Source organism: Gambusia affinis, linkage group LG15 (assembly GCF_019740435.1).
Source record: "Gambusia affinis linkage group LG15, SWU_Gaff_1.0, whole genome shotgun sequence".
In the NCBI taxonomy this organism is placed as follows: Eukaryota; Metazoa; Chordata; class Actinopteri; order Cyprinodontiformes; family Poeciliidae; genus Gambusia; species Gambusia affinis.
The window spans coordinates 7,928,279-7,951,359 of NC_057882.1; the positions used below are offsets into that span (position 1 = coordinate 7,928,279).

The 23,081-nt window shown below is 40.9% G+C and overlaps 1 protein-coding gene across 6 annotated transcripts in view; it reads right to left on the reverse strand.

The window, feature by feature from the left end:
- robo3 (roundabout, axon guidance receptor, homolog 3 (Drosophila)) overlaps positions 1 to 23,081 on the reverse strand; it is a 183,300-nt gene that overhangs the window by 42,516 nt on the left and 117,703 nt on the right. For all 6 annotated transcript variants that reach the window (XM_044140107.1, XM_044140104.1, XM_044140105.1 and 3 more), the window contains exons 3-4: positions 2,354 to 2,511; positions 618 to 738 (exon numbers count right to left, since the gene is read on the reverse strand). In XM_044140107.1, the coding sequence (XP_043996042.1) occupies positions 618 to 738; positions 2,354 to 2,511 (279 nt within the window). The remainder of the gene's footprint in view (positions 1 to 617; positions 739 to 2,353; positions 2,512 to 23,081) is intronic.

Sequence of the window (23,081 nt, forward strand, 5' to 3'; positions counted from 1 at the left end):
CTAGACTTGTAGAATTCCTGAGTGGAGGAGTTTCTATGTTGCTCTAAATATAATAGTTTACCAAATAATGTATGTTTTTTCACCATTATGATATCAATGAACACACGGATTATCATAATGTGTTCAATGTATTGTACAGCAACAGACATAAACAATGACAAGTCAAGATTCTATGATCTGCGTTAGACTCTTGAATCCATTAGGTTCATATTAAATACACCTAATGAGACATGTACTCCCTGCAAGCTCTCATAAAGATTATGACTGCTGTGAAAAAAATTGTGACAGCCTGGAAAACACTGAAGTGCTACTGCTGCAATAAAGTGACAAAGAAGAACAATGGCTGGTTATGTGTTCTCCACAATCGATACACATTGTAAGAATGCTACAGTCCCACTGAGCCGAAAGTCAGACAGGGGGAAAAGAAGAGGGGTCAAAAGGGCAACTGGGAGGGAAAGATCGATGTTCTACTCCAACAGCTGGCAAGGAAAGGAAGGAGGTATAAAACAAAACCTCCACAGGGACTCCAAGAGAAGATCCTCAACAAACTAATGTGACAAAAAAAAAAAGAACTGAATTCAGAGTGCTGTGATACGATCAATTTGAAAATAACTCACCAAATACGACGAGTTCAGCTGGATCGCTGTCTTTCTCACCAACCATGTTTGTTCCCACGCACACGTACATGCCAGCGTCACTCTTTCTGGTGTTTGAAATCATCAGCTTTCCACCACGGATCTGAAAGCGACGGAAGTGAAGGAGGGAGGTGGTGGAAGAGAAGAATGGAAGATAATACATGAGGAGGTAACAAGAGGATGAAGGGAGAAGTTTTGGGAGGAAGGGTGGAAGAGAAGACGAATGGAGAAAACATGGAAACGGGATATTAAGACGTGTTGGTCAAGAGCGAAGCCACTCAGTCACGTTCAGTGTGTGATGTGTGACAGATGGCTCCCATGATTCGACAATGATTCTACCTCTAAGCTGATCACCATGGAAATACTTTGTTTTTATGGTGGGCTGTACTTATGCACAAGATTCCAAATCAATGTCTGGTGTATTGATGGTTGATGGGCATCTAAAATTGTTCCAGTACTGACCCTGAGAGCTCAAGTGTTTGACCCCTTTAGGGTTTTTTGCATCCAACAGATATGGGCCAAATTACAACTTTCAACCGTGGTGGTAGAAGACTTATGACTTGGGATTGTTTTGCAGTCAACTGGTCATCTATGAACTTCTCTGTATAATAAAATATTCTACAGTGAAAGATGTCGTCAAACAGCCGGCCCACGCAACATGAGGGTTAACTTGAGCCCAGGTGTACGTTTACAGCAGGAGGTAAAAACATCTCCAAGTGTTGCCAAAAGTCCAAAATTGAATCTGGACTTTGACTGGAGGTCAAAAGTCTTTCCAAAGGCCTCATCACAATAAGACCTAAAGAAATTTCTGCCTGCAAATATCAGTTTGAAGAGGCTAACGCTCCTCTTGCTGTTGAATGATGAGCTAGTCTTGGTTTCAACACAGCCATACATAAGAATAATTACATTGTGACTAATGCCTGGTTCACACGGTAGGATTTTATAATTGTCAGCTGCTTTTCAAAACCTGAGAGACCCTACACATCTCAACAAAATATTATTGCTATAACTGGTTTGGCTGTACAGTGTGTGGTGTCACTCCAGGCGTTGGGAGCAACACAACACACGCAACCTGATTTCACTCCCCAACATGCAGATGTCAGCTAAGAAATCTCGCAAAATCTCTTGATGCCAAACGGGAGTTCAGAGTAAATAAACATGGCCGATGTTTTGTGGACTATATTCAAAACACACACAAAGATAAAATAAGATTAAATACAAAGACATCTACAACGTCCACCAGACTTTCTGGAGCACCATGGCATTTGTTCTGTCTTCTTTATTTAAAACTCCGCTCCCTGTCTGATCGGCTATTCCTCACAATCAACAGGCTGGGTTCTTCTTTGTCCTTGGGGAACACCACACAATGTTGCGATGTTGGTCCAAAACAATAAAACGAGTTGAATAGACCCGATTTTGGATCGGAGCAGTCCTGACGTCCTTCCAAGCGGACCGGGTCACTCTGAACACATCACAAAAGGAAGGATCTCTTAAGATTATCTTAATGGAGTCCATAAAATTGTCGGAAGAGGAAAATCGGCATAAAAGTCTTGCTGAATAAGTTAGGCATTAGTTTGTATTCACTCCGTTATTGGACCTGGGCAAGACTTGAGAACTTTTTAATTAGGTCATGATATGTAAGATGTGTTTATCAGCCTCATAAAATAACATTATTAAGTGTTTTTGGTTTTGTTGGAGTATAGCTGAAGTCTGCTTACAGTGATCCTTTCATCGCGATCGTTGACTCGGATGTTGTTTCTCTTCCAGGAGATGGTGGGTTCAGGATGGCCTCTGGGTGGGATGCACTCCATGACAGCGGGCTCGCCTGCAGCAACCACCACATCACTGGGTGTCTGACGGAAGTCATCTCTCAGAACTGGAGGCAGAAAAAGAGGTCCAGATGCACAGTTAGAAGGAGCTTCTATGTCGATGACACCACCAGTCTTTTGTCCCTTGTGACGTGGGGGTCTCACTAAAATCCTGCATATTTATGTATGAAAAGTATGGCTTTTCAACATACTCAATATATACAGGAGTCTGTTACGTCTTCGCTCACTAGCACTCCTGTCAAGAAGCTGAAAAGCACAAATCATGATGAGCCATTGTTGTTCAGACAGTACTTGACAGGACTGAATTGAAACATGGTGTGCATGTATCCCTGAGGTCTTCATTGCCTTCATATCATGAGTGTGTGGGATCCCAGTACATCAATAATGAAGGCTCCAGTAGCAGAGGCACACAATGCCCTGAATTATTCAGTCTGACCCAAACACACTCGCACAGACATGCCCACGCCCTCACACACACACGCACACAGTCATAATCTAAACAAGCAAATTGAGTAAATCAATTTCATCAGCCACTGTAATTTACTTAGAATGCAGAATTTCAGCTTGTATGCTTTCAGGGTGCATGTTTATATAATGTGAACATTTTTTTAGACCACAGAGTTGCTTTTTTAAATAACTCTTTAGTCAACAATGTGAGTCTTGCTCTTCATATTTTAAGGGGATTGCAGATTGCAGACGATCCTTACTTCAAAATAAGAGTAACAAACACAGATCCAGCAGCTATTAAGGAAGCATGATTAAATGATTGATTAAACAAAGCTACACGGCAACACTACATAGCTTACTCTTCATGAGACTTTTAAAGTATTTTTGTTTGTAAGAGATTGTAGCACAAGATGTTACTGCACCACTAGTTTTCATGCAACACAAAAGCCTCATTAATTGGGGTTGGTAAGTTCAATTCTAGACTAAACATTGTTGAGAATGTTTGGACACCGTAGGTCTCCTCTTTATTTGGACTTTTCTGACATTGCAGAAGGCATCCATCATTTCATCTCAACTAATATATGCAGCATTAGTTTGCATTTTAACCAAAATCCATCAATGTATTTTTTCTCGTCATAACCAGCTTTTCAGTAACGATGTGTTCATATGCAGTCACAGTCTCTCCTTTAAAGAACGTCACCCAGCTACGTCATGATGATTATTATAAAATTCTTTTAATTTTGAAAATAAAGTGACAAATAATGAGTTTTACCCGTGGACGTCCTCATTGTTGATGAATCTTGAGGCTGACCTACATATTACCGGCTTGTTTACCTTAAAAGCTTTAAGCTACATCATAAATTAGCAGCTTTATTTTTACCGACAGCTGCTCACAGTCTTCTCCATATTCCAGCTAAATAAGCTGTCAAGTGCATCAGATCTCTGGGAAAGTACTCTTTAAAGCACTGCATGCAAGTCTGACAGCTAAAAGTAACAGAATTAAAGCAATTTATTCCTGTTACATAAAAGGTCTGGCTGTAAAACCTGATAGATTTGCTTTGCAGAAGAAGAACTTCATAAGTTAAAGTTTCCAGTAACTGCTCATTTTGTAGTTGAATTATTTCTTGTCTTTTAGGCTCAGACAACATGTTCTTTGCAATGTCCTTTGCGCATTCAATGCCATGAAAGATTAGTACGAAGCCTGCCTAATGCTTAATGTCTATTCTTACTGTGTTTAAAGTTGTGGAGCTGAAATTCCACAAATGAATATATAAAAACAAATTCAGCAGTAAGAACAACATGGTCCCATCATTAATAAAAGTGTCCAAAAGTGCATCCAACTAGATTACTTCTTGCTTTCTCCCAAGGATATTATTAAAGAACTTTAATTTGAACAATGGAAAATATATTTTTTTAAATCTTGGCATACTTTGGTGCCAGAAAGTGGCACATGAGTGAAATCTTTATTATCTGATCTGTAGAAATTATGTTTCATACCTACTGCCATCGATGCTGCCAAGAGTTTGATTAGGCTGTTGAAGACTGACAAAGGGAAAGGTTTCCCTAATCAGACATTATTAGCAGATTCTGGAAAATAAATAATTATCTCATGTTTTGTTGTGGGCAATAATTTTGATTCTATTTCCTGAAATCTGCTTTATAAGAAACAAGGATCCCGATCAGCCACAAGGCTCTCTGACTTCCTGTGTAACAGCACCTGTTGTCTGTCTGGCAGAAGCCTGTTGAAAGTTTTATGAAAAGAAACTCGCAAGTGTGCGTATCAAAGGAAAAACTCCTTTATCTAGTATAAATGTGGCCAGCAGTTCTTGCTTACTTTTTCTCTTTTCAAACTGATTCAAGGACAACAACAACAAAAAAAAAAAGATTCCTTAACTCCTGAAAAAGAAATGCATGGCTTATGTGCAGTATTTCATTTGCAACTTGGAATTACACTACAAAAGTAGCTGGAAAGATTATTTTCTGAGTTTGTCTTGCTGCTTAAGTTGAAGTTCAGCAATTTTATTTACTGACAAATACATAAAGAAAGAGGAAAGGTGAGTGATTTGCTTTACATGGAAGGTAAACAGAGAAATCGTGTGGCAGCCGGAACATTTTCAGCTCTGACGGGTGTTGGGTCTGTCAGAAACTTTAGATCTGATATTTTTCAGCACACATTTATACACAGAAATAACCAATACCAGGCCTTGCTACTAACATTCTTTTGTTGGAGTGAGAAAGTAACAAAGAGCAAGATTTTTTTCAGAGATAATAGAAAGGCTCAACAGAACACAACTAATGTAAATGTTATTGTTTCAGATTTTATGGTTGGTGGCTTTTTTGGAAATTTCAAAGTTAAGTTAAGAACATTCTCCATGGAGAAATTGTGGTTTAGGTGATGAAACCGTGCATCTGAAATGTAACCTTCACAATAATTTTGTCTTCAAGTGGTACAGCCTTCTTTTACAGCAGCTGCTCTCTCAGGAAGTGGTGCAAATATAAATAAAAATGACCATTAATCGATGAGGAGTCTAGAAAACACATCTGGACTCCATCAACATCGGCAGGTCAACGTTTCACAAAGCTGAAGATCTGAAATCAGCCACATATCATAACTTCACTGAAATTAATGTTAAAGTAACATCCTAGATTCAAGTCACATAAACACATAACATAGTTTATTTATAGCGCTAATCAGAGTCTGGTCATTAGTCTGAGTATTTGTGTGATTTATTTTACAGGGCGTAAATGCTAACAGGATCCAAACTGCTATGAAAGCTGATGGGTCATAAAATGTGAACAATGTGTAGGCTTCAGGATGCAAACATGTTGCTGTAATGTAACGATGTTGTAGAGGATCATCCATCCATCCATCCATCCATCCATCCATCCATCATCCATCCATCCATCCATCCATGTGAGGATATATTGCTCTTTGACACATCTAGCTATTTAAGGTACATACATTCCTTAAAAAGCTAGAAGAACTATTTTTTCTGTATTCAAGATTACACCGCTTTGTTGGAGGTATTGTGTGTTTGCGTGTGTGTGCGCGCGTGCGTGCGTGTGTGTGTGTGTGTGTGTGATGGGGTAAAACAACATATTCTGTTTGGAATCAAAGAAGGACATATTAATGCATGAAAGAGAAAATAAAGCTCCCATAATCAAATAGACTGCTTGCGCTGCCCTGTTAAAATGTCTGTCCTTCCAAGTCTCTGTTGGCCCCTGAACCACTCTGCCATTGTGCATTTTGTACCTTTGTGTCTATGAGGAACAAAATGGCTGATTGTGGCTTTAGTCAGACCCATACAGTGACGGCCAATTACTTTGCACAGAGCATTTGGTGCACACTGAATCCCACTGGCCCCCCACAATCTCAGAATGATATGCAGAACCACACCCCTGACCTTTTTCATACCTATTACTGACATTTTGCTCAGTCACAATTCACATAGATTAAGCAGAATCGAACTAAATTGTCCAGGATTGTGTCCCATCACGCGGCGTGAGGGTGGAAATGGGACAGCTGAGGGAAACCACCCCCCCAGGCTTAAATTAGCATGCGGTGAGGTTAAAGGACTGCTGTCATGACCTGTCACACAATATTCTGAAATCGTGGCTCCGGGGGAGTCTGATCGTTTTCACTCAGGCCCCCAGCGTTCCCCAGATCTGAGCAAGAAAAAGGACTCGAAAAGTTTATTAGATACTCACAATTACCCATGAGGCCCTTTGGGGCCCATATTAAGTGGGTGCACTTTGACCTTTTCTTTAAACCCCTTCAACAAAGCCAGAGTAATCTGCACCACTGGGGCTGAACTGTGTTCTTTAATCAAAGCGCAGGCTCCAAGTAGGACCCACAAGGTATAAGATAAGGAGGACCAGCAGAGAGTTGCTGACGTCTGATTTCTCTTTAAGAAATATAAAGAGCAACACAATACTTTTGTCATCCAATAAAAATGTAACTGCTTCCACAAATCTATTCGAAAGAAAACTATGATGTTCTTAAACACAACCCAGAGTTTAAAAAAATGTCATCCTGGTTATGAGACAGAGGCGTCTGTAAACGAAACCCAACTAACAGGAATTAGACTCAACTATATATCTCCTCTGCCACACAGATATTAACTTTGTATCTTTTTTCATATTCTTTTTGTGCATATCTCAAACTGAAAATGTACAAGCTTGACAGCCTCTGTAGGAAACGCTGTGTTCTTTTCAGGATCTCCTTCACACCCTCTGTGCTTCTTCTGACTCCAACTTTAAACACCTCTGTGATACTCAAAATAACAGAGTCCGTTTTACTCAGCGACGGCTTCCACACTGATGACTATTAGCCATAAAACCCAAAACACATCCGCTTTGGCATCTGATCCGACGGGAAGTCCTAAGATCAGGTCGGTTAGTGTATACAGCAGTTAGAGCACGTTCTGAATGTCGGACCATGATAGACGTGGGGTTTTATTTTGTTTGGAGCTACAAAGTAATTTGACAAAACTATCACACGTAAGACAGGAAGTGAGCCATGGTGGCAAAGTGAATTATTTGAATTGCAAAAGCACAGTGCAGTTTAAGAGTTCTCTGGAGTCTGGTGGTACATTGATGGACCACTGAGTCCGTCAAAGCCTGTGTCAGGTAAAAAAATCTGCTCAGAGGGTGAAAAGTTGGACGCATGCAGTGTGTTTTGGGCCTAAGAGGGCATTGACTAATGGAAGAAGATCAGGATTTTAGCTGCTCCACAGTTGGAAATACTGTTGAAATTTGCAGAGACCCTATTAAGTGAAACTCTCCAAAGACATCTTGATTAGTGAATGCTTTTATAAATTAAATGAACCAAAGCACTGCAAGTATCTGTGGATTCTGCCAAGAATAAAAAGTGACTGCAGAGAGGGAGCGATGGTCCCTTGGTCTGCAGAGATTATGGAGGTAAGAGGAGGGGGAGACGGATGTAAAGCGGTTCAGGCGTCGCTGAGGGGGATTGAACTGGGCATCTGTCATTCTGTCATCAGACATCTTGTCCTGACATGAAGCAATCTGCTTTGGTGTGAACGCACACCCAGAAGCACTCTGATGTTTTTTTTGTTCTTTTTCCCCAAGTCCAAACATCTTTCTCAGCCTGCAGAGACACAACCAGCCCCATCTACTGTGTTCCCTCTAAAAGTGGAGCGGGCTCCCCACAGCAATATCTGCCCAGGCCCACTGGACCCTACAGGGGCCCTCATCAGAAGCCACCTTCCATCAGCCACTCTCATTATCCAGAGAGGACCCCCCTCTGATCCCTATCAGCCCTTACACCCCAACAACAGCCCACACAGGATATTGGCGTGTGCAGCGGGAGTGAGTGTGTGTGTGTTCTCGGCGGTGATGGGAGGCTTTGTGGAAGTGTGTGCGGCGTGTGGAGGGGAGGCGGGGGGGTTCACAGTTGGAGACAGATGTCCGTGCCGCCGCTAAGCACTAGCCCCCCCACCAATGCAAACACAGACACTCTGGTGGATGTGCTGTGTGGCAGCTGTGGTGGCAAATACAGCAAAACAGAGTCTGCATTCAATATGAGCCTCTCTGTGCAACATACAGGCTGACTGCAATCCCCCCGCAGTGCATCAGCACACACACACTCAGGAGAAAGCCTTTCTTCCATATTTATTTTGGCCTATTGATTCCCCCACAAAGTATTTTACAGCCATGCTAAATGTCAGGAGATGGTCTGGCTCTCTGGAAATGATTATATGACCAATCATAAAAGTGAATCAAAGATAACAGTAAATGAAAGTAAATCACAGTGAGAGGACATTTTAATTACCCCATTCACAAGCCCAGTAGGGTGACCTTCTCTGTCCAAGCACTGCTCACTTCCTTACAACTGCACACACACACACACGCACACACACCCACATAACCTGTTCATCAACGTCCGGAGCTCGCCCTCCTCTCCCCCCCAACCAAATCTGTCCCCTCCATCTTCTTTTGTCCCTTAGCTAGTCCCCTGGCAGGGCCATTTAGGCCACCGCTGCTGCTGTGCTTAGTCTTGTCAGCTGAGTCCATTTAGCAGCCCGTATCGCCCCGTTCCCGCTCGGCAAGTCTTCGGACCCCCACCTTCCCGCCAACACCAAACCTGGCTCACAATCCGAAAGCAGCTGGTCCCATTAACGATGCAGACAACAACGTAAGAAATGATTTCCATACAACCCAGAGAAAAAAAAAAAAGAGTCCCAGGAGTTTGGGAAGAACATGCTGTTTTCTTTCTCCCTGTCTGGGTTTACTGGCTATAAAAGCAGAAAAATCAGTAAGGGATGAAGCAGCTTGTTGACTTTTAGTCGATTCTCTGCAATATCTTTGTTGCGTTTCATGTCGGCAAGTCGTAAACACGTGGCAAAACTGATTGTTCCAAGAAGGTGAAAGATGGGGAACTGGGTGGGGGAATGGCAGATGATTTGAATTGCATAAACAATGTGTCAGTAATTTACCAAACGGGTTCTGCAAACGCCACTTGACATGATGACGGGCCCTTCTTCATCCACCCACGTGATCAGCATCACCCCTTCCAACCTGGCAACTTTACGTTCACATAAAAACACTGCTGGCTTCCAAAATCTGAAAGCATAGTTCAGGTTGCATTGTGAGGACCTGAGACAGTGTGTCTGTGCCGTCGTCTGCAGCATGTCGGTTCATCACCGGAGACGCCTGCTGCGCATCGAGGAGGAGCCGCCTGCAGCACTGGAAGGGGTGCGACCGATTTAACTGTAATCAGAGGTGATGAGTTGAGTTTATAATGTTCCAAGATGCACAAAAAGTGGTCAACGTAATAATTTGACTCCTAGGTCCAACTGTGCAAGGTGAGCATAGCCCAGATCATCAGCACCAGCCGGTGTTCTGTAAAAAGACTCAACTGTCTTTTTGCAGTCCACAGTGACAAAAGACTGCAGCTCAGCACTGCTGCTGCTGACGTCCAGGAGAATGTTCTTTTTTTTGTTGTTGTTCTTTTCACCGTGCATAATGGACTTCTGTCTAAACTGTCGTTTGTCAGTGTTTGCTGTGAATATCACCAATATTCTTCTTTCCTGCATTTCTATGACTAGTCGACGTCGACTCGACTTTCTGAGTGTCGACCTTGACTTGAAAAGAAATATGAAGTTGCGTAACTCCTGCCAGTGTTGCTCAGCTAGAACTAAAACAGTGGAAATGTTTGGCTTTAACTAGTCTGATCTTTGAAATGACTGAATCGTATGTTGCGAATTTGCACAGAATGCTGTCACTTTTCAAACACAATTTCGCAATTGTCTTTCCATTAAATGAGAAAAGCAATTAAAATCACACAAAATAGTTTTGTTCACACGGTAAGTCATTAAAGAACATATCCACAGATTGCAGTATCTGCAAACAGCATGGCGGTGGTGTAAATATACCCCAACAAATGTATCAAAGTGTGTTATAAGTTTCCAATGAGAAGATACTCGATGCAAATTAACATTGTTTGGGTTTTTAAGACATGCAAAGATGTTCAAAGTCAAAATAGTGCTTCATAAAAAGTTTATAAATTAACAGCTCAGTTTATTTATATAGCACCAGCTCACAACAAATAAGATTACTAAATAAGATTAAAAACAATAAATGTTTTTTGTTGTTTAACTCAATGGTCTATTTATTCAATAATTTAGCAGCAAAACAGGTTTTTGAATAAAGCCTGTCTATTTTGGTGAATATGAATTACAGAACTAGCAATCAACTTGGTTAAAAATGAGTCCCACCACTAATAGTTATTTAAGAAATGATACTCAGAAATGACAACATCATACATACTGAAGTTTGAGATCATCTTAAAATCAATCTATAACTTTGCATGTTTTCTCAGACCAGATCCATGAGCCTTGACCTCATCCTGTGGGATGCAGAGGCATCTTTGTAGGTAAAGAATGGCTCTCAAGTTCCGTAACATAAAAAGGGCTTTTCAAAAAGCTGTAGAGAAAGCCTCAAATGGAATGATACCAGACACAGTCTGCTTTTACTGGCTGGGAGCTTTATCAGAGATCCAATATGACCAGGATGCATTTCTGAGCAGAGGGAAGTGGATTATGTAAAAGGCTGCTGTTCTGAAGGTCGACAGGAAGCTCCTCACTCAGGCCCAACAAGCGAGTCCTTCTTCTCAGATGCAGATTATATTAAACCGATGAGCTATTTCACTCCAGAATTGTTGAGCATGAGGGCAAGAACACAAAAACACAACAAATACAATCTCAACAGGACAAAGAGGTCGTATAAATTAATATGCATATCTAAATCCAATTCAAATCTATTCAAACCAATCTAACAAATACCAGGGTGATCAAATCAGGCAGTCAATTTCAGATTAAAATTCAATACCTTAGACAAACACCAGGTCCAATTTTTACTGAGTCAAATTTAATGGAATCAGGCCTTAAATCGCCACAAGGAAGTTTCTTCCAGAAGCTTCTGGCTTGACTGGGACAACCAGCAAACTAATTTTTAACCAAAACATTTGTTTCCAGTAACCCGATAAAATCTTGGCGTTTCCACTTTCCGTAAACAATCGCACAAAATTTAAATTAAGCTAAAGAGGCAGTGTTATGTAAAATCAACATTTTTGAGCTATACATCATATTGTAATATTAATCCTTAATCAAAAACATACATGGAGTGTTGCTCTGATTCTTTCATGCATATTTGGTTGCCATGGGAGATTAAAGGATTTTTCATTCAGCAGTGAAAAACGCCTGGGTGGACCTAGCCCCGCCTCTGAGTCACAGCTCCTCCTCTGAGCAGCAGTTTCCTAGCTTCCTCCTGACTGAGCAGCCCTGCCCCGCGGCGCCCCCACTCAGCTCCTACAGACTAGCCAGTAGGGATTAGCAAACACCAGGTTGAACTGGGCATCTGCTGAGCTTGTTATACGAGCTACCTCTCAGTGCAATGCTGGTAAAAACGTTGCCAGCGTTACCAGCTACGTTACCAGTCATATTCAACATTCTGAGAGGAAACACATGTGTGACATTTTTCTAATAACTGAAATGAACATAGTTACTTAATTGGGCTGTAAAATGGCATCATGTGCCTGGAAGACACATAATACTGTCCCCTTCAAAAGAGCGAGAAACTACCAAGCTGAAAGAAATCATGTCTGTGAAGGTGAAGGTTTCCAAGCGTTCCTAAACACTCATTAATAAGGTCTGACCTCTGCACACCGTCCTGTCACACAGCGAGGTAGAACGAGCAGCATGGTTAGGATTAATGAGGTGCAGTGAGCACAGGGCGGTGGTGGGTGGGGGTAACACTTGGTAGAGATGAAAACTGGAGTCTAACTGTGGGTTTGCTCCACATGTTTCAGTGGGACATCACATGAGGCTCACCAACAGCAGAGAGGTAAGCCTGTTTTCCTGAGGAGGTATCCTCTGTGCTTCATGCGTGCCTGAGCATCCATACCAGTTATAATGAAGCCCGCAGACAATAAGCATGCTAAAGCAGAAACAGTGAGGATGATCGGACTACCTGGGTGGTAAGCTACTGTCTCCATGAGACAAATGGCCGGTGTTCTGCAGTCCTCCAAACATGATCCTGTTGGCAACCACGCTGTTAATCAAGGTTATACAGTCTTTTGTAGCCACTATACAAAACTGCAACTCTGAAGCTGCTCAGATTAAAGTTTTAAAGACGGTGAACTGTAAACTTGTCTCTATATCCGGGTCATCGCCTTCTTACACAAGTCTGCTCTTCTCATCTTCGTTCAGTGCTTTCTTTCATTGAGCTCGGTTTCATCCTGGTCAATCAGTGAACAGACGAAGGAGTTGTGAACCATGGTGTTGATTTTCTGCGCTGTTTTGCACACTGTCAAAACGTGAGGGGTCTGACCCTCACAGACATCTACAGAAGGCCAAGACAGTCAGCTCTAAGTCATTAAAAGTAAATGAAGCAGCATGTAAACAAAACTTTCCTCATTTTTCGGATTGGACAGCGCTTCTGCCATGTCTGACTGAGAAATCAGGTAAGATTTCTGAAAGAGCTTCTACAGTTTCTATGGGGTGTGCATCATGAAATCACTGACATGCAATCACCCTACAGCAGGGGTCTCAAACTGCATTCCTTGAGGGCCATGGTCCTGCAACTTTTAGACGTGTCCCTTGTCCTACATACTTGAATTAAATTGTGAAACTGCCTCTCTACTTCTGCATTTCCATTATAATTGTCTAAAAAAAGTCTGTGAGAAAACAGAATTTTGCAAATGTGGTGCTTTTCATTGAAAAGGAAATGCAAAAGAAATTACACATGTGAATAAGTTTGTTCATGCAACAAGTCATTTAAAAACATGCTGCGCAATGATCCTCCAACTACTTCCTGATGTCTTCTTCGTGGTTTGTACCAGTGGCGACATCTGGTTGTTGATCATGTGACTGGTGTGACAAGAAATAGGTGTTTCCATTGCAGTTCTGCGAAATAAACCAATTTCGATAACGGCTAAAAAAAAAAAAAAAAACCTAGTTCATTGTTTTAGTTGCTTTGAAATTATCCTGTTTCCATTCAAGAAATTTATTTTTGAGATGCAGTTATATGGTCAATGGAAACACAGTGTATCATGCAGTCGAGCTCTACGGTGTTCTGCTAATAAGCTAATATTTTAGCCAGGTGTGCTGAAGTAGCGAAACATCTCAAAGTTGCAGAAGAAGAGTTTAACATCACTGACCTGCAGTGATAAAGAAAAGGAGATTAAAAAATCCAGCTCTTGGGCCGCTTTGTGACTTAGTCCAGAGTCCAATTTCCGATTTGGGGCCAATTGCTGCAAAGCGTTTATGAACATGTTTTAATACTGTAATTCCTAGTGGGGCATGCATAAGCCACCCAACTCTCCATAACTTGCATATCAAACTCTGCAGGGTTTTGCTATTCGCTGGTCTGCAAGAGGGACGACAGTGCGACTCTCAGCTTGACGGAAGTTTAAAGAACCCGTGGGACAGACTGGAGTAAAGGGAGACATGTCCTTCAAAACAGCAGCAGGATTAGAGCCACAAAACGTCCAGACTGTTAAGACGTTCTTGAGCGAAATTATGATTTGTTTCTGATGCAAGTGTACCACTGGCTGACCTTGACATCTAAACCCCTGGAACCAGTGAAGAGAAACAATAAAAAGAAGAAAAAAAACATTTTCTGAACATAGATCAATAAAATCGCATTATCAAAAAGCGCTAGATGTGATTTATTTCTTTGCCCTCGGTTTCTTAATCTGAATAGATGATACAGAGTGCAGGCCTGTGACCGCCAAGGAAGAATGATATGTTAGAAAGCGCGCCAGCCAAGGTGAATTCTGTCAGATCTATCAGCTTAATGATGGTACCTCTCTATTTCTTCATGGATTTGGTCCAAACACGTTTCTTTGATGATGAAAGAGGAGGGAAGAGATGATTCTACATCGCCTGTTTTGTCTCCTGTCGTATATTTTATTTTTGCCCTCCTTCTGAAACGTAAACAAGCATTTATCTCTTGAGAATGTGGCGCTGCATCTCTTGAAGCTCTTCCCAAAAACACGACTTTCTTTCAAGCGGACTATATGTCGCAAACAGCAAAACTAAAAAACGTGCCTCGTAATCTCATATTACCCAAGCTCCTCATGAAAGTTTAAACATATTTGACAGTATTTCATTCTGCTCGAGTGGGTTCCCATTTCTCAAAAAGATGAATAAATGATAAGCTGACGCTACTTAGGCTTGATCGACAAGGCGGCAAAGGAAAACAGCTCATGTCCTTTTGAACAATAGAGACATGTCAGCAAAAAGGCTCCAGTAAGTAATGTAGGGTGTATTTTTGAATTTTAGATGTACATAAATGATGCTTTAAGAAACAAAGAACAGGGGAGCTGTGTTATAATGACAGTTATTTGTAAAAACGAGCTGGAAAAGAACAAAAGCTCAAACAAAAAAGGGCGGGATTTTAACACGTAATTTGACAGAAAAGAAAGCAACATGTTAACTTACATGTGATAAGGAACTAGGGGTGGGCGATGTGAACTTAAAGCTTCATCACAATATCCTGTGGTACGGTTGTGATAATAATAAAAGTGACGTTAAAAAGCTTTTTATTATTCCTTTAACATGGGCACAGTCATCCTAGGCCCACAAACAGAGATATTGCTCTTGAAAAACACACCTCTTTGGGAATTAGCAAACTTTTAGAGCACCAGTGTGATTTCCAACACTAAACTGCACATATTAACTGCATTTAATCATATTTTCAAATATATTGATATTCCTATTGGGAAAACAAATTGTGGACTAAACATAAAAAAAAGCAATTCTGACAATATTTATTTTATTATGAAATCAAATCCAAATTCTTCCCGCGGTAAGAATTTTATCACGACAAATGATAAATGTGAACGATACGATGAATGCCGACCCCTATAAGGGACATAGGCAGACAAGCACATGGCGAGGAAGTAAAGGTAAGTCATGCAACAGCCTTTCACCGTCCTCTGCACCACCATGAGACCCCGAGGGTCCCCCACAACAATACCATTACAGAGATGGCCGAAGCTTCTGTGTGTGGTCAGCTAATAAAGCAATTGTCTGGCCCCCGAAAAGAGGATTACTTTAATCTAGTAATGGCTGATGTCATGCAGCCTTTAGCAGCATGGTAACAGGGTCACTTAGCATTGCTGAGAAGCCCATTGTAAGACAAATAAAGCCCTCACCCCCAGCACCCTGGCCTATCACCCCCTACTCGCTGGCCCCTTGTTGCCCTCAGCCGACCCTCCACCCAAATCGGGCCTACTGTAGTTCACCCAACTGGAAAAGCAAGAAGACTTTTTAAACTCGACCTCAGGGGGAACGGACGGGATGGACGGCGGTGTCTCTTAACAATGGGCGCCTGCCCCCCACAGAGTGGGCTTTAATGATTGACCGCTATACTAGGACGGTGGCAGCGACCACCTCCAAGAATTCCACTTTAACAATAAGGCAATTCAAGTGAAATACTACCAGGGGGATTTCTGTTGGCTTGGGAACAACATCATCACAGAAGCCAAAAGGAAAGCAAGCTAAATTGCTGTCATTGCACAAAAAATAAGGCCTGGATAAGAAACTCTAGTGTTCAATAGAAATCAACTATGAACAAAAGACCTATTGCTGTTGTTGTAACCTGGTTTTCAGTTCCATACTGCAAACTATATCTGGTTTACAAAAAGGTTTACACTTCTACAGGTTCTGGTCTTTAAACTGTCCACCTCCTGCGACACTTTGTCAAGTCAAGTCAAGTTTATTTGGACAGCAAATTTCAGGAACGAGGCAGTTCACAGTGCTTTACGTCATAAAAACGTCACACAGTCAACACTGAAGCAATGAATATTATATTTTGCCAACTATCATCAAGATTATCAAGCAAATAAACATCAAATATGTTGATCGATGTTTCACTTACTACTAATCAAGAGCAACTCTAAATCAAGGGCTTAAAACCTTGATTAAAGACTTAATCAAGGTTTTAATCCTTGATTTAAGGGAACTCAGTGTTTCTGCTGTTTTGCATTTTTCTCTACAAAGCATCTCACACTCAGTCAGAAGGAGTCTCTGAATGTTTTACAGTTAGGACAAAAAAAGCTTCCAAACCAGGAAAAAAATGAGTAGAGAGACTAACAGGTGTTATAAATGCGACATTCTTTGAAACAGAAACTAAGCTCTACTTTTCAGCTCTTAAGAGTTTCGAAAGACACAAGTTGATTGTTTGGTGAGCCGGGCTGGAGGACAACTGGCACAAGATTCCAGCAATGCAGAACTGCAGGCAGACTAGATGGCATGATTTTTTGTTTATAAAGAAATGTTTGTTTTAGTTGTTTGAAGTCTGAGACTTGACTTGGAAAAACTGACTTGAGAACATCTCTGGTATAGGCTACTAAAGGAGGTGGGAAAACCCACATTACTTGTGCATGTCATGTAGTATGATGCTGAATGTGCGTATGACTTTGTAAATTTAAAACTATACATATATGTATATGTATATGTATAGACCAATTTGTAGTCAGTTCTATTGGACGTCATGCAGTCCAAGTCTGAATCTGCTGTATCTATTGAAGAGAAATGGTCAGAGGAGTGTTGCTTCTTTTCCTTTTTCAAAACTTGTAACAGTTGTAGGTTTGGCTTGTGACGGATCAAGTCTGAAACCAGCGAGACCCCTGCCTCCATTCCAAACCATTCTCTCTGAATTACACCGCCGTCCTTTTGACCTGCACCGATGAATGCCACAGAATCGCCTCCACCGGCTCCGTGAAGTTCCCACTCACATGGAGTCCTGTTATTTTTATGCATTAGCAGCACTTTCACTGCTCACTTTCTGACCTTGTCCACTTTTCCTGCAGTGTGGCACTGCTGGCGGAGGTGAAGAAGGTGAAGCGTCCCTCCGACATCAGCGTCTTTTGTGTGGAGACAAGCCAGTTTCTCTGCGTCAGCTGACCTCCTGTCAGCTGTCTCTGTCCGCTACAACAAGTTATGACCGACAAGGCAGGTGGTCATGTGCAAAAAAAGACTCCAAATTTGTTATCATATTGGAGGCAGACGGTGAAGCGAGGAGCCAAAACACTTTTCACTTTGTTTTGGTCAAGTGTGAGATGCCTGATCAGAAAACTGCAGATAAGCCGAAGGTAAAATGAAAACATGGGAGTGCTTTTGCTTAGGGAGTGGGGGGAGAGGGAAAGAGGCAAAAAAAAATTAAATCAATGACTGTGTTAAATAGTGAAATTTAAGAATCACGTTAAAGGGTGAAACAGCTGCATTCGGTGAAGGAGAGAAACAGTGAAGCTAGAGAGAGAGAGAGAGAGAGAGAAGAGCAACATTTCCAATTTTCCACCCCGATCAACAAACTTCAAAAACAGATGGATCCTGGAGCAGAAATCCATTTAGCTCCACACGAATGACTTAAGCCCCCGTTGCGGACGTTTTCTAATTCAAAAGTGGGAGCACATCTTTACAAGAAATGAATCTTGTGCAAATACATGGGAGCAGAAATCAATAATGATTTCACACAGTTGTTCACCCTCCTAACTACAATTTGGAGGCAGGTCAAATGTGGCAAAATCCTCCTGAAATGCCTCTTTTAGCACACAAAAAATAGCTGGATAATACAACTGAACCACACCAAATACTCACAGGTGAATGCTTTACATAATATATAGTCAGAAACTGCCTTTGGAAAAGTCTTGCAGCTGTTACCATTCAGGCATTTGGGGGAAGCTGAGAGCTGACAAACTCAGAGAAAAGTGAACAAACATGTTCAGAGCCTGACCTAGAGCTGCCTGTTTATCAATCAGCCAGTCAGATTCTTTCGGACACAAGCTATTCTGCGTCCGAAGTATAATGAGCCAGAAACTTTGTACTTTGCTTCTTCTACGCCTGTGAATGTGATGAAAAAGCAACAACCGGAAATAACAGCAGAGGGTGAAAAAACTGCTTCTCTTGGCCCACTGTGGTGACTTTGTTTCAAAAAAACAATCAGAAGGGGAAACTGGGAAAGACTTTTATCGTTGGCCTATCAGTGAAGCTATTCAATTCTAAAATAGCATCTCGATGCTAAACATGTTGCAGCAGCACTGATATCCCCAATCCTAATGTCAGCATCCACAGTTCACATTTCTAAAGACGAATTTGTTCAAAGACATTCGATGAAACACTTGAAAGCTAAATGTGTATAATGACACCAATCTGATGGTTGAATAAACTAACAGATTCAAAACAATAAATGTGTTTGATGTGGAACTCATATGTCTATTAAATCAATAATCTATCTGAAAAAAAGTGTTTTTGAATTCAAAATGTTGCTCATTTTGCGATTAATTAATTTAATTAAATGGATGAAACATCAAGTCGCACCACTAGCTTTAAAGTTTGTCCATTATGAACCATTCTGGATTTAAAAATGTTGATGATCATTCGGACATTTCTGAGTTCATGTAAGAATCTAAGTTCTCTAAGGAATACACACTAAGACTCCTATTTTAGTCACGCTAGCTGTAATAATGTGCTAATCACTAACATGAGATGCTAAAGACAGCTGAAAACATCAACTTTGTAATAATTTTGCATCTGTTTTGTTGTTTTGCTCCTTCACACAGGTACAATTTCTCCTCTGCTCATAACATAACGCGGTACCGAACACTCTCAGCAGGAAGACTAAAAGAAGTAATATTCCGAAAGCTATTCTTATATCTTCCTATTTTGCAGAACACAGAATGGGCTATCAATCAGTATTTGCACTTAAAGCTCTACAAAGACAAAATTCTAGCTGGTGTATTTCTAATGCATGTACAGATAAAGAAAATCAATTTGAATGATCATGGAACAAGAACTCCAAACACAACGCTGGGTATTTTAGACAGCATGTCAATAGTGGTGGTGGATTGCTGAGCAAAGACTCTCTAAAAAAAGAACTGCTGCTGGCTGTATGATGGGGTGTTTTCTGTCAGAAGTAATTAGTTCCTCCTAACAATGCTCCAAGGAGGGAAGATCCGTGGCGCCATGAAAGATGCTCTTCTGTGTAGATTTTAAAGACAAGGCTGACGCCGGGCTCAGTGAATCTCGCTGTTTGGAAAGACGCCGCTCACAAGCCAACAGCAAACACCTCTCAGTATAGAAAGGATGAACATAAGCTCCTTATTGATATGCGGAGCGGAGACACACTGTGTCCGTCAAGTCAATGCTAATTTGCCCCTCGGCCGCTGGGACGTCAACGAAACAAACATTTTATGATTTAATAAAAGAAAAAAACAATATATTGAACCCTTTTTTAAATAAAAAAAAACAAGTCCATTATGCAAGAGCTGAAATGGCATTGAAATGCAAATTTAGTTTCATTTTTATTATCCTTTATTGAAATTTTCCTCGTATGTAAGATTCATAAGCAGTTAAAAAAAAAACAGACTGTCGCGTCCAGAGTCCCACCACTTTATGACTCATCCAGACAGGAAGTGGAAACTGTCCAGTGATATAAATAAGATTTAAAATGGATCTAGTAATGCCTTCCCATCACCTGGTGAAGGATTTTAAATTAGAACTGAAGCTAGTAGCATGGATGCCCTGCATTTAGCCAGCAGTGGTAAAAACAAAGCCGTCTGGTTTGGATAAAACCAGAAATAAAATAAAAGGTTTGGAGAAATAAAAGCCTACAGCTATTCCACACACAGCTGACATTTAAATAATAATCACCATAGGCAGCTTATTGGGAAGAATAATTTGCTCCAATTACAATTCAATATGCAGCCCAAACAGCTTGACACACTGATTCTGATTGTTAAGACTTGACATTCATTTGTACACTGACCTTCCTGCATTTTAACAACATACTGGAACCAGTTGCTCCCCCCGGAAACCCACACCTTCGGTTTTCCCCCGTGTTGTAATAATACTCAGATTGCCTCCAATTGATTTCCATGAGCCAGTTATTGATTGCGCTGGCCTCTTAGGCTTGCTGTCTGTCATGGATGACATGAAACTCCCCAGATGGATCCTGGTTCGTGTTATAGGTGATGAAATAATGGATTGGTTTATTACTGTAACCTCCGTACCGAAGAGGTACATGTGGTGCCTTCTCATCTCAGTACAGCCATATTTCTTTCAATCTACTCTCAATTCTGCTGTGCCAGATCTAGGGCTAGAAAGCGTATCATGGTATAAGCATTGTATATCAGTCAACAAAGATAATTATTGATTAGTTTTTTTGTTTTAAATATCCAGAATACTGCCAAACTACTGACATGACCTTTACTCTTTTATCCAAAATTGACTCCTGAGCTGTTGTACTCACTTTATCCTTTTATAGTTATTTTCCCCCTAATCTTTTTTTACTATTTTTCAGCAGTTATGGGGCACGGTGACAAAATGTGAAACTACTCAAGCTTACTGTGTGTATTCAGCACACTGAAGGCAGGCAATTGAGATTTCATAGTCCAATTGCCTACATTTCTTCTGATAAATTCCTTCAGCTTCCACAATCCAAAAGGATACTAGCAAGCTTGATGTTGGACGCTGAGCTGCGGTTCTTTTTCAACAGGGTGGAAAAGTAACGTGGCTAAGCGCCCAACCTGCCTGTCCGGGCTGCACCGAGAGCAGCAGACAAGTTGTGCATCCTTATGACCAACGTCACTGACTCTCAACACTACCTGCTCGGTTTTGCATACAAGAGTGTACACATGTGTGCACAGTTGTAAAAAAATCAACCCTAATTCAGAAGTGTCTGGCGGACATTCGATTTGAGCTCACACTGATTCCGCCTCGAGTACACGCAGATCTCTGAGGAGTGGAATATGTCCAAGTACGTTGGGGCAACGCGAAAATGCTGCTGTGCATCTACATCTCCCAGAATGCTATGCAGTTCTGAATAGGAGTTCAGTAAAATTGTCAAAACTCTATTGAACGTATTTTCTACTGACATCGATCACATCTGAATCACGATATATATTGTTATTGTTTTATCGGCCAGGCCCAGTGACATCCAAAACTCATTGAAACAGATTACAGTGGACCCTCCAATTAATATAGGAAGATATAAGAATAGCTTTCAGAATATTACTTTTTCGCCTTCCTGCTGTGAGTGTTCAATAATTCATCATGTTATGACCAGCGGACCCATCATACCTGTATGGGTTAGAGACCACAGATCCCCATGAATAGCTAAAATCCATGGATACTTGAAACTTCCACTAAAAATGCTAGTTAATGTCTACTTTAATAGTTCACATACCAATATACCATAACCCTCTTAAGAGATGGGGTCTATTGGACGCTTAAACAAGGTTTTTGTTTTGTGTGGTTTTGGGTACTGACATTCTGACAGGATGAACTCTCACTTCTGACTGTGACATCTGCTGCGCTCCTCCTGAGCATCGAGCTAAGACTATGGAAGGGTAAAAATGCATTTATGCACAGCAGAAACCTTCTTGGCACTACAGCACAACCTAAAATCCACACTCTTCCTTATCTCCGCTATTTGGGAGTCAATCAGGATGAAAAAACATGACTTTGTGCTGACTGATGCCAGCCAATGGCATGTCAGCCTCCCAAGCTGAATTTTACTTCAAATAAATTTAAGGGAAAAAAAATCAGTGAATGAGTGAATTTTCCATTAATAACTGAAGTGAAATACTTATGCTCCACATCAAAATCTGTGAATACTGAACTGAGAATCGCCTGGTGTACCACCACTCTCAATGTTTAAGAGAAACCTCTGATCAGTTTAAAATAGTCTTGTAGCTCCTACTTTCTGTTAAACTTAACTCATAGATTTAATCTCTTCCACATCAACTCTTCCTCTAAAAATGTTTGCAACAGGCCGTCTGTGTGGGTCGAGGGGGTAACGGAGACCCAAACACAGGCTCTGTGAACCATTAACAGAATGGGACAAAGTATTGCTCCTGTTGCTCTGTGTGTGGTCCATGTTTCCTTTGGACACGTCTGTCTAGATTAAATATCAAAATTTAATTTTTTTTACTTTATCCATCTGTACCTGAAAACTAAAGTATTGGGTTAACTATAGTATACTTCATACTATATACTATACTACATCTTTAAGTATCCATTGGTAACTACGGCTATGTTCAGTAAATTTCAATCTGTGTTTCTCTGCACATTTCAAATACTTTTGAAAATAACAACCTTTAAGCATATTTTTCATTAAACCCACATTCCTGTCATTTTTTTATTGGTCTAATGTAATTTTCTTATCTAAATGTTTAAATTAACTATAAGCAGAAAAGCATAATAAATAAACAGAAATAAAGGAGTGAAAACATCAGTCTGTGTGAGATTGAATCTGTGTGTTTAATTCAGTGAACTGAATTACTAGAATAAATGAACTTTTCAATAATAATACTCTTTATTTAACATGAGTCTAATGTAGATTGGACATTCATTGTTTTTATTCTTTAAATTCTTTAAACAAAACCGACTGTGAACATAAGTCTAAGCAAATCCCAATACAGCTCAGAGCTAAATATTAGAGGGTGTTGTGTGCATGGCCGTGCTGCGATCAACCACACAGGGCGATAATGGAGCCTGATTGGACACGACAGTTGGACCAAGGGCCCTTCATTGTTCTCTCGATGGCCCCGTGGCCCCTGTTCTACACTGTCATTAAAGGGGGGAGAACATTCATGCTATTCCTCACACCACCTGTTGTTAACCTCTCTCCCTTCCAAAAC